The 13,593-nt window shown below is 45.1% G+C and overlaps 1 protein-coding gene across 3 annotated transcripts; it reads left to right on the forward strand.

Annotated features, from left to right (window-relative positions):
- The first annotated feature begins 3,847 nt into the window (after positions 1 to 3,847).
- SMIM26 (small integral membrane protein 26) lies at positions 3,848 to 8,002 on the forward strand. Of its 3 annotated transcripts, none has more exons than XM_036323342.1 (4): positions 3,848 to 4,357; positions 6,662 to 6,712; positions 6,815 to 7,010; positions 7,622 to 8,002. In XM_036323342.1, the coding sequence occupies exons 1-3, from the start codon at positions 4,129 to 4,131 to the stop codon at positions 6,967 to 6,969; spliced, it is 435 nt and encodes a 144-aa protein (XP_036179235.1). In that variant the 5' UTR covers positions 3,848 to 4,128; the 3' UTR covers positions 6,970 to 7,010; positions 7,622 to 8,002. The 3 variants fall into 3 exon arrangements, 2 of the variants coding, with proteins under 2 accessions (XP_036179235.1, XP_036179234.1); XR_004970082.1 differs by having other exon boundaries at positions 3,853 to 4,357; positions 6,815 to 7,054; XM_036323341.1 differs by lacking the exon at positions 7,622 to 8,002 and having other exon boundaries at positions 3,854 to 4,357; positions 6,815 to 7,141.
- The last annotated feature ends 5,591 nt before the right edge of the window (positions 8,003 to 13,593 follow it).

Below are 13,593 nucleotides of genomic sequence, written 5' to 3' on the forward strand. Positions count from 1 at the left end.
CATCGATGAGAGAGAAACATCGATCAGCTGCCTCCTGCACATCTCCTACTGGGGATATGCCCGCAACCCGGGTACATGCCCTTGACCGGAATCGAACCTGGGACCCTTCAGTCCGCGGGCTGACGCTCTATCCACTGAGCCAAACCGGTTTCGGCAATAAAATATATTAAAAAAAAAACACAAAAAAAACCCCATAAAAGATTTAAAAAAAAAAAAAATCAAGCCCTGGAGCGGTGTCCCCTACTCTGAAAGGGCTGGGGCTCTCGGTCAGGGCCACCCCCAGGCTCAGGTCCTACCCCCGTCGGGGCACCGGGATATTCACTCTCACACTGATGTTTCTCTAAGATCATTTAAAAGGAGAAAAACTGACGGTATGGCAAAGAGGTGACATTCTATGTTCCCTCCCCTGAGAGGTCTGATTGCCCCAAATCCTCACCACTCCGGGCGGCCTCCGTCTGATCTTCAGTGGTCCCGACAGGTGTGTTAGATGTCTGGCTGTGGTCTAACTTACCTTTCCGTGGTGACTAAGCACGTCCCTGTGCTGATGGGCCGTTACAAGAGCGTGGCGGCGGCGGGTCCGGGGGAGGGAGGGCGTGAGAGGGCCAGAGTGTGCGTGAGGGGCAGTAGGACTGCGGGAGCCCTGGGGGCAGGTGGTGCGGCTCTCGGGGCCAGAGCCGCTGCTCCCCCCAAGGGCACGCCCCGGGCTGCCTGGGGCGGAGCCGCGCCATCAGGAAGGGTCAGCCAGGTCCTTCTCCGGCGGAGCCTGCGGGAGAGCAGCGGCTGCGCCCCGCCTCGCCCCCTACCGGACTCGGCGGGCCTGAACCCGCGGCACCCCCGCCCCGGAGTCCGCTAGCCCCAAGGACAAAATATACATAAATGTAAAAAAGAATATTCCCTAGAAAAGATTTTACGAGCAACGTGTTCTAGTAAAACACCACCGTAAAATTTGCATATATGTAAATACGCTAGACGGAAAAAATGATATTCAAGAGTAAATTCAAGCTGAAAAAGGAGTAACTTAAAATTTTCTTCCATGTCTTGTTCTGAAAATGAGATTGCTAATTACAAAATAAGCTGGAAATTTTTATTCAAGCACTGGAACTAGCTACCGTTAGTGAAATAGGAGTTGCTTTTACCCGAGATGTGCGCTACGAGGTTGACGGGCATCTCTCTCTCTCCCAATTTTTTTTTTGGGAGGCAACCAAAATTTTTGGTGGCCTTGCCTCGGCAAGGCTTGCTTATAACGCTGGTTTAAAAGTAGAAGAAAATGGCCTTACAGAACTTTGGAAGCGTTGTAGTTCTTGTTTTATTAGCAGTGAGTGAAAAGCGTATTTCCCAACTCCAGCTTCTTTCACACACGGTGGGTAGTGATTTAGGACTACGGAAGTGTGGGGGTGACTGCCGGCTCAAACGCTAGGTGATCAATAACTAACAAGAGTATTTCTTATAATATATGCATAGTTCATGGACAGGACCAGTAGGTTAGTGAAGACCTAAAGGAGGGAGGGGGGAGGAGCTGGGAAGACGAGTGGAGAGGAGAGTAGAGATGTGTGAAAGCGGGGAGGCCGGGGAGGGGAGGGAAGGGGAGGGGGGGGGAAAGAGAGTAAGTGGGAGATATATGTGATGCTGTCAACAATAAAAATACAGAACAACAGCCAAAACCGGTTTGGCTCGGTGGATAGAGCGTCCGCCTGCGGACTGAAAGGTCCCAGGTTCAATTCCGGTCAAGGGCATGTACCTGGGTTTCGGGCATATCCCCAGTAGGAGATGTGCAGGAGGCAGCTGATCCGTGTTTCTCTCTCATCGATTAAACTGATGAACAGATCCAGAGACAGAGAAGCATCGATCAGACTGTCAGACCTCAGAGGGAAGGTAGGGGAGGATGCGGGTAAAGGGGAGAGATCAACCAAAGGACTTGTATGCATGCATATAAACCTAACCAATGGACACAGACACGAGCGGGGTGAGGACATGAGTGGGGTGGAGGGGCAACCGGGGGATAAGGACACGTATATAATACCTTAATCAATAAAGAAAAAAATGTTTTGAAAAAGAGCATTGGGAAATAGGACATTTGCAGAATCAAAAGTGAGTTAAGAAAAAATGAAATTATTCAAAATAGGTGACGAATTTGTATATGGAGTATATAACAAGCCTTACAACTCAAATTACAGAGACAATCCAACTATATAAAAAAGGCAAACAACAGATTTCAACAAATATTCTTAATTCTTGAATGCACAATGAGCCTCCGGACCTTTCTACTTCCACCATCTGTGACTAAAGTCAACTAGGACATTCTCAAAAGTGTTTTTTGGTTTTTTTTAATATATTTTAATGATTTTTTTAAAGAGAGGAAGGGAGAGGGACAGAGAGTAAGAAACATGGATGAGAGAGAAACATAGATCAGCTGCCTCCTGCACACGCCCCCCTGGGGATGTGCCCGCAACCAAGGTACATGCCCTTGACCGGAATCGGACCCGGGATCCTTCAGTCCGCAAGCCGACGCTCTATCCACTGAGCCAAACTGGTCAGGGCCAAAGTGGTTTTTTAAAAAAAATATATGCCTCATCCTCCGGGAATTCTCTTTATTACTAATGTTGTGGCCTCACCCCATAACGAAACAATTTCCTGTGGATGAGGCCCAGAAATCAGGATTTTAAAAAGATTCCCAGGTGATTCTAAAGTGCAGCCAAGGTTGAGAACCACTGCTCTAGGTAGGAACATCAATGACGGCCGAAAACCATTGATGGGCTGTCTCCTACACGCCCTCTAGTGTGGATTGAGCCCACAAGAGAAATATAATCGAAGCAAAATACACAATGGGACTGAAACATTCCAGCCCACAACTTAATCGTACCCACGCGGTCAAGCTGAAACAAACTCTAATCTACCTTTTAACCAGTTATAAATAAGCCTTGTCGAAACAAGGCCACCAAAAATTTTGGTTGCCTCCCAAAAAAAAAATTGGGAGAGAGAGAGATGCCCGCCAACCTTGTAACGCACACCTCGGGTAAAAGCAACCCCTATTACAGTGAAGTGGCTACTTCCAGTGCTTGAATAAAAATTCCTAGTTTATTTGGTAACTAGAACCTTCATATTCAGAACATATAATTGGTAGAAATTTTTAAGTTACTCCTTTTTTAACTTGGATTTACTCTTGAATATCATTTTTCCCGTCCTGCACTTGTGCTTACGTATATGCAAATTTTACTAGAAGATTTGCTCATAAAATTCTGTCCAGGAAATAGTCTTTTTTTTTTCTTTTCTTTTTTTTTCCGGTATATTTTGTCCTTGGGGCTAGCGGATCCCGGGGCGGGGGTGTCCGGATTCCGGGGCGGGGGTGCCCGTGGGCTCAGGCCTCGGTCAGTCCAGTGGGTGGCGGGCGGGGCAGGCTCCTCCCAAGGAGGACCTTGCAAACCCTTCAAGATAGCGGCCTCCGAGCCGGACCGGGCGGGGGAGGTGGGTGCCTTGGGCAGTAGCAGCGTCTTTTTGGCCCCGAGAGCCCCACCGCCTGCCCCCCAGGCTCCCGCGCCGTCTTGCCGTCCCCCCCCCACACACACACACACTCTCCCTCTCGTTCCCTTACTCTCACTTTCACTCCACACTCGCCGGCCGCCAGCTTCCTCCCTCTCCCCATGTTTTATGTTTTATGCTAAGAAACTTAAAAACTCTATGCCAAGGTAGCAAAGATTTTTCTTCTCTACGGTTTTTTTTTCGTTTATAGTTTTAGCTTTAAATTTCAGCCTATGATCCATTCATAGTTAAATTTGAGGTGTGTCAAAGTATCAAAATATCACTTTCTAGACGAGGATGGGCAAAGTAGAAAGAGCCCCGACGGATTCGGAGGTACCGAAGAAAACGTTTCTGGAGCCATAACAGGAGCAGGAGGGGCCCGTGGTATCAGATGCTTAGAAATGGCTTGATTAAGGCTGGAAAGGACTATGGCAGTTTATTGCGTGTCCACTCCGGCAAGCACATCAGTTTGCAAGTGGAAGTTTGCTCAGAGGTACTCATTTGGCAGGTCACTTGGCATGCAGCGTCTTGGTTCGCAGCAAGGGACCGGAACCAAAGCTCCTCGACCTGAGCCCAATCGCCGGAGCGGCTCGCCGGACTACACGCCCCAGGATGCATCGGGGCCAGCTCCCCATTGGAGGAAGCGGCGACGGTGGCGGCGCGCCGACCGGAAGACCCGCCTACGCCCCGGGTCTCGCAGAAGACTTTCCTTCCTCCGGCGCTATGCGTCCGGACCAGGCCTCGCTTTGGTACCGGCGCATGTCCTCCGTTTACGCTTTGGGCACCTGGACCTTGTTGGGCGCCTTGATTTTCTCCGGCCGCAAAAAGAGCAAACCATTAGGTACGGCTCTCCCGCAAGACCGTCCGCGGGGCATGCAGCCTTCCGTGGGGCTCGCGCAGGGGTCATAGGAGCAGCTTCGCTGGGCGCCAGCCCTAAATAGTCTACAAAACTTGGGAACGGTTGTTTAGAGCCATTCGTTTTAATGGAATCTGCCAGGAACTGCATTTTAAATGCTCTTACCCAAATCTTATATTTTCGAGTGAGGCCGTGCCTTACACTAAGAATTTGAAGAATCAATGTCACCTTAGAGATGGGAGTTTTCAGGCACTGGACACGGTGCTTCTGAAACATTAGCCCTTTGTCGCGTTTGGCGAGCAATTTCAGCACTTATACCAGCTAAGGAATATTATTAAAACCTTACCAGAGCCCTAGCCGTTTGGCTCCGTGGGTAGAGCAAAGCCTGCGGACTGAAGGTCCCAGTTCAATTCTGGTCAAGGATTCGTGCCCGGTTTGCAGGCTCGATCCCCAGTAGGGGGCGCGCGGGAGGCAGCCGGTCAATGATTCTCATCATTGATGTTTCTACCTCTCCCTTCCTCTCTGAAGTCAATAAAAAATATTTTAAAAAACCCTTACCAGAAAGGAACTCCCTTAGCTTTAAAAACGTGCTTGGAAATCTGTACTGCTAATAGATATCTGGTTGCTTGCGGCTGAATGGGAGGAGTGATAGCAAAGAGTATGGGGTTTATTTTTGTGGATGAAAATATTGTAAAATTAATTGTGTAGGTTCCACAGATCTGCATGTACTGAAAGCCATTTAATGTTACATTTTATTTTACTGTATTATTATTGTTTTAATTTTAATTCTTGATTAATCCTCACCCAAGGATATTTTTCCATTGAATTTTAATTTATTTTTAAAAAAAATATATTTTAGCCCTAACCGGTTTGGCTCAGTGGATAGAGCGTCAGCCTGCGGACTCAAAGGTCCCAGGTTCCATTCTGGTCAAAGGCATGTACCTTGGTTGCGGTCACATCCCCAGTGGGGAGTGTGTAGGAGGCAGCTGATCAATGTTTCTCTCTCATCGATGTTTCTAACTCTCTATCCCTCTCCCTTCCTCTCTGTAAAGAATCAATAAAATATATTTAAAAATATATATATATATATTTTATTGATTTCAGAGAGGAAGGGAGAGGGAGAGATAGGGAGAGAAACATTAGTGATGAGACTCATCAATTGGCTGCCTCCCTGTACCCCGTTTCCCCCCCTCCCCGCCCCCTCCCACCTACTGGGGATGGAGCCTGCAACCAGGGCATGTGTCCTGACTGGGAATCCAACTGTGACCTCCTGGTTCATTGGTCGAGGCTCAATCAATGAGTCACACCAGTTGGGCTTTTCACTGATTTTTAGAAAGAGTGGAAGGGAGGGAGAGAGACAGAAAGAAACATGGATGTGAGAGAGACACCTCCATTGGTTGCCTCCTGCGGCCAGTGAACCTGCAACCAAGCTACGTGTCTTTGACTGGAATTGAACCCTGGACCCTTCAGGCTGACGCTCTGTCCACTGAGCCAAACCGGCTAGGGTTATTTATTATTATTTTTTAATCCTCACCCGAGGATATTTTTTCCATTGATTTTTAGGGTAGAAGGGAGGGAGGAGAGAGAAAAAACACATCCATTGGTTGCTCCCGGACCACCAGGGCTGGGATCAAACCTGCAACCTAGGTAGGTGCCTTTGAGTGGGAGTTGAACCCAGACCCTTCAGTGCTGGGCAGGCGCTCTAACCATGTAACCACACTGGCCAGGGCAGCGTTACATTTTCTTTTATTTTATTATTATTTTTTTAAATATATATTTTATTGATTTTCCACAGAGAGGAAGGGAGAGAGATAGAGAGTTAGAAACATCGATGAGAGAGAAACATCGATCAGCTGCCTCCTGCACATCTCCCACTGGGGATGTGCCTGCAACCCAGGTACATGTCCTTGACCGGAATCGAATCAGTCCACAGGCCGACACTCTATCCACTGAGCCAAACTGGTTTCGGCAGCGTTACATTTTAAAGGAGTAATTGTATGATATGTTAAGTACATCTTGGTAAAGCTGTGATGTGGAAACTCTGCTGAAGATTACATTTGGTGATGATTATCAGTGGCCTGAAAGTACACATGCCCATCCAAGTATTGAGTGTAACCATTTCATTGTCTGTAGTGGTCATGTTTTATTTATTTTTCTTTTTTACAGAAAGAAAATGGTGTCAGGAGTCTGATGGGGGTGGGAGTAATTATTTTACTTATAAGACTTTACTAATAGTTTACATGACTGTTAAGTTAGAGTTAATAGTTCAGGTGTTTTGTTTTTTTAAAGGTGATGAAGTAGAACAAAAAGATGTCTCAACATATGAAAGCCCTGAGTCAGGTAATTCTTATTTTGTTTTATTTCTAAGCCTTGACTAAATAATTTTAATGACTGCTCCTTAAGGTAAATGTTAATAATTCAGGTGTTCCATATTTTTTAAAGGTGATGAATTAGACCTAAGGAAGGAAATAACTGAGCCCCCGAAAGGGTTTTATGTGGAAACGATTGTCACATATAAAGAAGATTTTGTTCCAATGACTGACAAGATCCTCAACTATTGGAAATCATGGACTGGTGGCCCTGGACCAGAATCATGATTGACTGCTGGATTCCGAAAACCAGGACTTTGTTTCAGCATGTAAATGTGATGATGCCTTGATTTCAATTTTACGTTTTTGAAAAGTATATACCTTTAATTTAATCTTTTATGTAAAATATGATCATTAATAATATGCAATAAATATTTCCTTGAGGAAAAGTAAACTTGCATATTCAGGAAGTGTTCCTCTATACTAGCGGTTCTCAACCTGTGGGTCGCGACCCCTTTGGTGGTCGAACGACCCTTTCACAGGGGTCGCCTAAGACCATCCTGCATATCAGATATTTACATGACGATTCATAACAGTAGCAACATTACAGTTATGAAGTATCAACGAAAATAATTTTATGGTTGGGTCACAACATGAGGAACTGTATTTAAAGGGCCAGAAGGTTGAGAACCACTGCTCTATACGTACATGAGTGAAGGGTTGAAGTGAAGTTTTACATGGAGCTTCCATATGCTTGCTTTCTGAAACTAGTTCATGAACTTTATATTTTATGTTGCTGTCAGACACGGCTTTAGTGGTCCGTTTAAGGTTAGGTTCAGCAAATCTCCATGTTCAGTATGGGATTTATAGCCCATCTTTGGATACTATTGGGTACTTGGTAAGAATGTTATGAATTAAATAGACTCTATCTGTTCTTTAGGACCAGAACAGGTATGGATTAAATCCCAACTGTGACTACCAATATTCTAGACACGGCGTACAAAGTTGGGACAACGTGGTTCCTGTCCGAGAGTGCCGCACTGGTCTCTTGATTGCAAGTAACAAGTGGGCTTAACTCAAGGGGTATTTATCAAAAATTGTGTTTGGATACCTCAGAATTAAAGCAAATTACGTTGTAGGCCTTGAAGTCCTGGCACCATGAACTGGAATGCAGCCAGCCACTCATTGAACCTGCCTGCCTCTGGCTAAAATAAATTCTAATAAATTCTTTTTGTTCTGATTTAGAGAGAGGAAGGGAGAGAAAGAGAAGAAAACATTGATTTGTTGTTCCACATTTTTAAAGGAAATATATTTTGATGATTTTTTACAGAGAGGAAGGGAGAGGGATAGAGAGTTAGACACATCAATGATGAGAAACATCGATCAGCTGCCTCCTGCACACTTCCTACTGGGGATGTGCCCACAACCCAGGTACATGCCCTTGACTGGAATTGAACCTGGGACCCTTCAGTCCACAGGCCAATGCTCTATCCACCAAGCCAAACCGGTTAGGGCTATTGTTCCACTTCTTTATGCAAGAATCATTGGTTGATTCTTGTATATTCCCTGACTGGGGATTAAACCTACAACTTTTGTGTATTGGGATGATGCTCTAAACAACTGAGCTACCTGGCCAGGGCATCTAATAAACTTATAAATGTTCTCTACAAATTTGGACGTTCTTATGTCAACATAGGCGCACTTAGAAATGGTTTTCTAAGCCTGGTAATTTCGTAACTTGAAACTTTAAAGGTTTGCTAGCTAAATTAAATGATGGATATTCATTGAATGTCTAGACCAGGGGTCCTCAAACTTTTTAAACAGGGGGCCAGTTCACTGTCCCTCAGACCGTTGGAGGGCCAGACTATAGTTTTAAAAAAAACTATGAACAAATTCCTATGCACACTGCACATATCTTATTTAGAAGTAAAAAAACAAAACGGGAACAAATACAATATTTGTATTTGCATGTGGCCCGCAGGCCGTAGTTTGAGGACCACTGGTCTAGACCATTTCCAAATATAATGAAGTACTGAAACATTTCTTATTGAATGTAGGTTTGCCTACTTTTTGCTTCTCACAGAGGAACTAAAGATAGTTCAGTCTCTTAGTTAACCTGTTTTGTGCCACATTAAACTGTGCTGTGAAGAAAATACTTTTAGAAATTATAAAATGTGTTTATAAATGGTATAACAGTTCACAATTGTTTATTCCTTAGTTATCACTAGAAATTAGGATTTTTTGTTTTGTTAATCCTCACCCAAGGATTTTTTTTTAGAGAGTGGGAGGGTAGAGACAGAGAAACTGATGTAAGAGAGACACATCGACTAGGGGAAGGTAGAAACAGAGAAACTGATGTGAGAGAGACACATCGACTAGTTGCCTCCTGCACATGGCCTGACAGGCCAGGGATCGAGTCTGCAACCGCGGTACATGCCTTTGACCAGAATCAGACCTGAGACCCTTCAGTTCACCAGCCGACGCTCTAATCACTAAGCCAAACTGGCTAGGGCAGAAATTAGGATTTTTAAAGGTGAAGAATTCTAACATGTGTAAAGGTACAAAAATTAATAATAGAGAAAACAACTATGTATACAAGAAAAATGGATATATTTGGCTTTAAAAAAAAGGTATAAAACGGGGAAATACGTTTTCATTAAGGGAAATGAAGTAATTGTGTCCTGATTTTTTCTGAATGGGTCAGAGAACAAGTTTACACACTAAAAGGGACACTGAAAATTGAAGAAAGTTTATGAAAAAGGAATCTTCAGGAAATAAATTTTATGAGTAGTGAAGCTGAATAAGATTGAAATAAATTTTCCCGGCTGGCATGGCTCAGTGTTTGAGCATTGACCCATGAAGAGGTCCCGGGTTCAATTCCCTGTTAGGGCACATGCGGGATTGTGGCTTGATCCCCACTAGGGGACATGCAGGAGGCTCGATCCCCAGTAGGGGGAGTGCAGGAGTCAGCTGATGGATGTCTCTTACTGATGTTTCTATCTCGCTATCCCTCTTCCTCTCTCTAAAAAAAATCAACATTTAAAAAAAAATATTGAAATAAATGTAAGTGAATTTAAATATCAAAAGCAATCTGATGTAAATTTAGAGTTTGATTTTCTCTCTCTGCTAAAAAGAACAAAATTTTATTAGATTATTGGTCTACTGATATTTTGAAAATTTTTTCTGTCTAGAAAGCAAAGAAATGTGTTTTATCAAAATAAGTTTCTGTGTTTTATGTTGTTTGAATCAGGTCCTTGATTACCTAAGAAAACTGAATCTCCTTAATAGTTGGAACCACGCTTTTTATTTTTATTTATTTTTTTTGTGGAGAGCGCTACAGTGTTTCAACAGGTTCAAGCCTTGGACTAATGAGAGGGCACAGTCCTCTCGTGGCCACATGCAAGTCCCAGCTTGGAGGGCAGAACCTTCCCAGCACAATTGTAGTCAACAGCTATAGTTGTGAGCTTGAACCTGGTCCGAACACGTGGCCCCACCTGCCTGAGTGATGTGGGCTTGATAGAGTTCAGGTGCATGTAATTGAGTAGGATCAAAACCCACGAGAGCCCTGACTGGTCTGGCTCAGTGGAGAGCGTCGGCCTTCGGACTGAAGGGTCCCAGGTTCGATTCCGGTCAAGGGCATGTACCTTGGTTGCGGGCACATCCTCAGTAGGAGGTGTGCAGGAGGCAGCTGATGAGTGTTTCTCTCTTATCAATGTTTCTAACTATCGCTCTCCCTTCCTCTCTGTAAAAAAAAAATCAATAAAATATATTTTTAAAAAAACAACAAAAAAACCCCAGGAGAATGCGGTAAACATCTTGACCACACCCTTACTTTGCCTCGTGGCATCTGCTATAAAATAAAGACACGGCTTGTGGCTTGTAGTCTGTGGCCACATCAGGCAGGCAGGAACTACGCTTTTAAAAAAATTTTTGGATTTATTGGGGTGACACAGGTTAACACAATTATACAGGCTTCAGGTGCACAATTCCACAACACATCATCTGTATGCTTTATTATATATGTACCACCCCAAGTTAAGTCTCCATCCATCACCATTTACCCCCCTATATCCTCTTCCATTCCCCATCTCTCCACCCCCCAATCACCACACTGTTGTCCATGCGAAAGAACTAAGTTTTGCTAAAAATTATGTAAGGTACTGAATTTGTCTTTGAAATTTCTTATCGTCACTTCAGTTAAATGACTAATTAAGTATTGCTTCATAATGACACTGATCCTATTTAGTCAAATGTCCAAACCTTTTGAGATATTTTAATAATCCTCCCACTTTCAAAATAAAGTCTTGACCTGGAAGGGGGAGAGGGGGCTGCGCAGTCCTGGTCCCAGTGCTGCCCCTTCCACAGAGGCAGCCACAGAGGCAGCAGTGAGGGCCCGGCCCTGGCGCCAGGTCTCCGCAGAGGCTGGAGGGGTGCGACCTGCTGTGCCTCAACCTCCCCCAGCTCCTCCCCCAGCTGGCCAGCACTAAGAATCGAGGGCTGAGGGCCAATAGCCTAGTGGCTGGCAGTGGCAGCAGCAGTGGGGTGATGGGGGCAGCGCCTTCCTCTGATCGCCGGGTCGCCTCCTGCAGAGGGGTGCGGGCCTAAGCTGTCAGTAGGACATCGCCTGAGGCCTCCCAAACTGTGAGAGGGGCCAGGCTGGGCTGAGGGACCCCCTCCCCCCAGTGCACGAATTTTCATGCACTGGGCCTCTAGTCCTATATAATAAAAGCCTAATATGCTAAGTGTCTAGTCGTCTGGTCATCCATTCAACCAATCAAAGCATAATATGCTAATGATATGCTACGACCGCTCAACTCACTATGATATGCACTGACCACCAGGGGGCAGAAACTCCGACTGGTAGGTTAGTTTGCTGCTGAGGTCCAGCCGATCGAGAGTGAGCGAGACAGGCCGACAGGACCTGGAGCCCTCCTGCGGTCCCTCCCTGCTGGCCCATCTCCCACATCCCTCCCCGGCCCTGATCGTGCACCAGTGGGGTCTCAGCCTGGCCTGTGCCCTCTCACAATCCGGGACCCCTCGGGGGGTGTTGGAGAGCTGGTTTTGGCCTGATCCCACAGGCCACCCCACTGGTGCAAGGATTCAAAAAATAGAAATACATATATTTTTTAATTGATTAAGGTATTACATGTGTCCTTATCCCCCCATCGCTTCCACCCCGACCCCCGCAACTCATTCCCTCACCCCCCTGGTGCCTGCGTCCATTGGTTAGGCTTATATGCATGCATATAAATCCTTTGGTTGATCTCTTCCCCTTACCCCCACCCTCCCCTAGTTTCCCTCTGAGGTTTGACCGTCTGATTGATGCTTCTCTGTCTCTGTTTTTGTTCATCAGTTTATGATGTTCTGTATTTTTATTGTTGATGGCATCACATATATCTCCCACTTACTCCCCCCCCCTTTTAAATCCCTCCACTCTCCTCTTTCCAGCCCCTCCCCACTCCCTCCTTTAGGTCTTCACCAACCTACTGGCCCTGTCCATGAACTATGCACATAAGTATATTATAAGGAATACTCTTGTTAAAAAAATAAAATAGAAAAATACATATACTACTAGAGGCCTGGTGCATGAAATTTGTGCACTTACGGGGGTCCCTCAGCCCAGCCTGTGCCCTCTCGCAGTCTGGAAGCCCTCGGGGGATGTCCAACTGCTGGCTTAAGCCCGCTACCCGCAGTCAGACATCCTTAGCGCTGCTGTGGAGGTGGGAGAGGCTCCTGCCACTGCCACTGTGCTCGCCAGCTGTAAGCCCAGCTCAGGGCTTCTGGCTGAGCGGTGCTCCCCCTGTGGGAGCGCACTGACCACCAGGGGGCAGCTCCTGAATTGAGCATCTGCCCCCTGGTAGTGTATGTCATAGCGACTGGTTGTTCCACCATTTGGTCGATTTGCATATTAGCCTTTTATTATATAGGATGGGAAGTCAGAGGGGAGGGGGATGGACATAGACAAAAGTGTGGTGATGGCTAGAGGTGGGGGGACTGGGTGGAGGAGGGTAAAGGGGGGCAAATGGGAGACCTCTATAATAGTGTCAACAGTAGAATTAAAACAATAATGATATACACTACATTATACACCTATCAGGGGAAAAGAGATACATTATGAACTATGTATTTACTACTTTTATAAAATTAAAAAATTTAAAAAGAAAGAATTTTGTCCAGAAATGAGTGTTGTTGAAAGGTTTTTATTTTTTATTTTTTTTGGTAAAGCTAAGAAAGCGTCAGAGCCCCTGTGAGGTCTGGATTCGTCCTGGGGAAGAGATCAAGCAAGTTGCAACCAGCAGCATTTTGGATAACCTGCCTGAAATGATTTAAAAGAGAAAGGGATAGATTCCCCAAGCCTACAGTTATTTGTAACTTTTCTTATTCTAAATAAAGTCATTTTTGAACCTTATTAAAAAAAATCCCCTCCCCCCCCAAAATTAGTCCTTCAGGTTCAGCAAACTTTAGGCCTCACAAAACCTGTGTTAGTCCCTGAGGGTTGGGGTCCCCAAAGGAGTTAGGATTCATTCATTATATTTATTTGCTTCATTTAATTCTTGTTCTAGAACAGTGGTTCTCAATCTTCCTAATGCGCGACCCTTTAATACAGATCCTCATGTTGTGGTGACCCCCAACCATAAAATTATTTTCGTCGCTACTTCATAACTGTAATGTTGCTACTGTTATGAATCGTAATGTAAATATCTGATATGCAGGATGTATTTTCATTGTTACAAATTGAACATAAAGCATAGTGATTAATCACAAAAACAATACATAATTATATATGTGTTTTCCGATGGTCTTAGGCGACCCCTGTGAAAGGGTCGTTCTACCCCCAAAGGGGTCGCGACCCACAGGTTGAGAACCGCTGTTTTAGAGGGAGAGTGAGGACAGTTTTGTACTCAGTAATTT

This window comes from Myotis myotis, unplaced genomic scaffold, assembly GCF_014108235.1.
Source record: "Myotis myotis isolate mMyoMyo1 unplaced genomic scaffold, mMyoMyo1.p scaffold_m19_p_9, whole genome shotgun sequence".
NCBI classification, from domain to species: Eukaryota; Metazoa; Chordata; class Mammalia; order Chiroptera; family Vespertilionidae; genus Myotis; species Myotis myotis.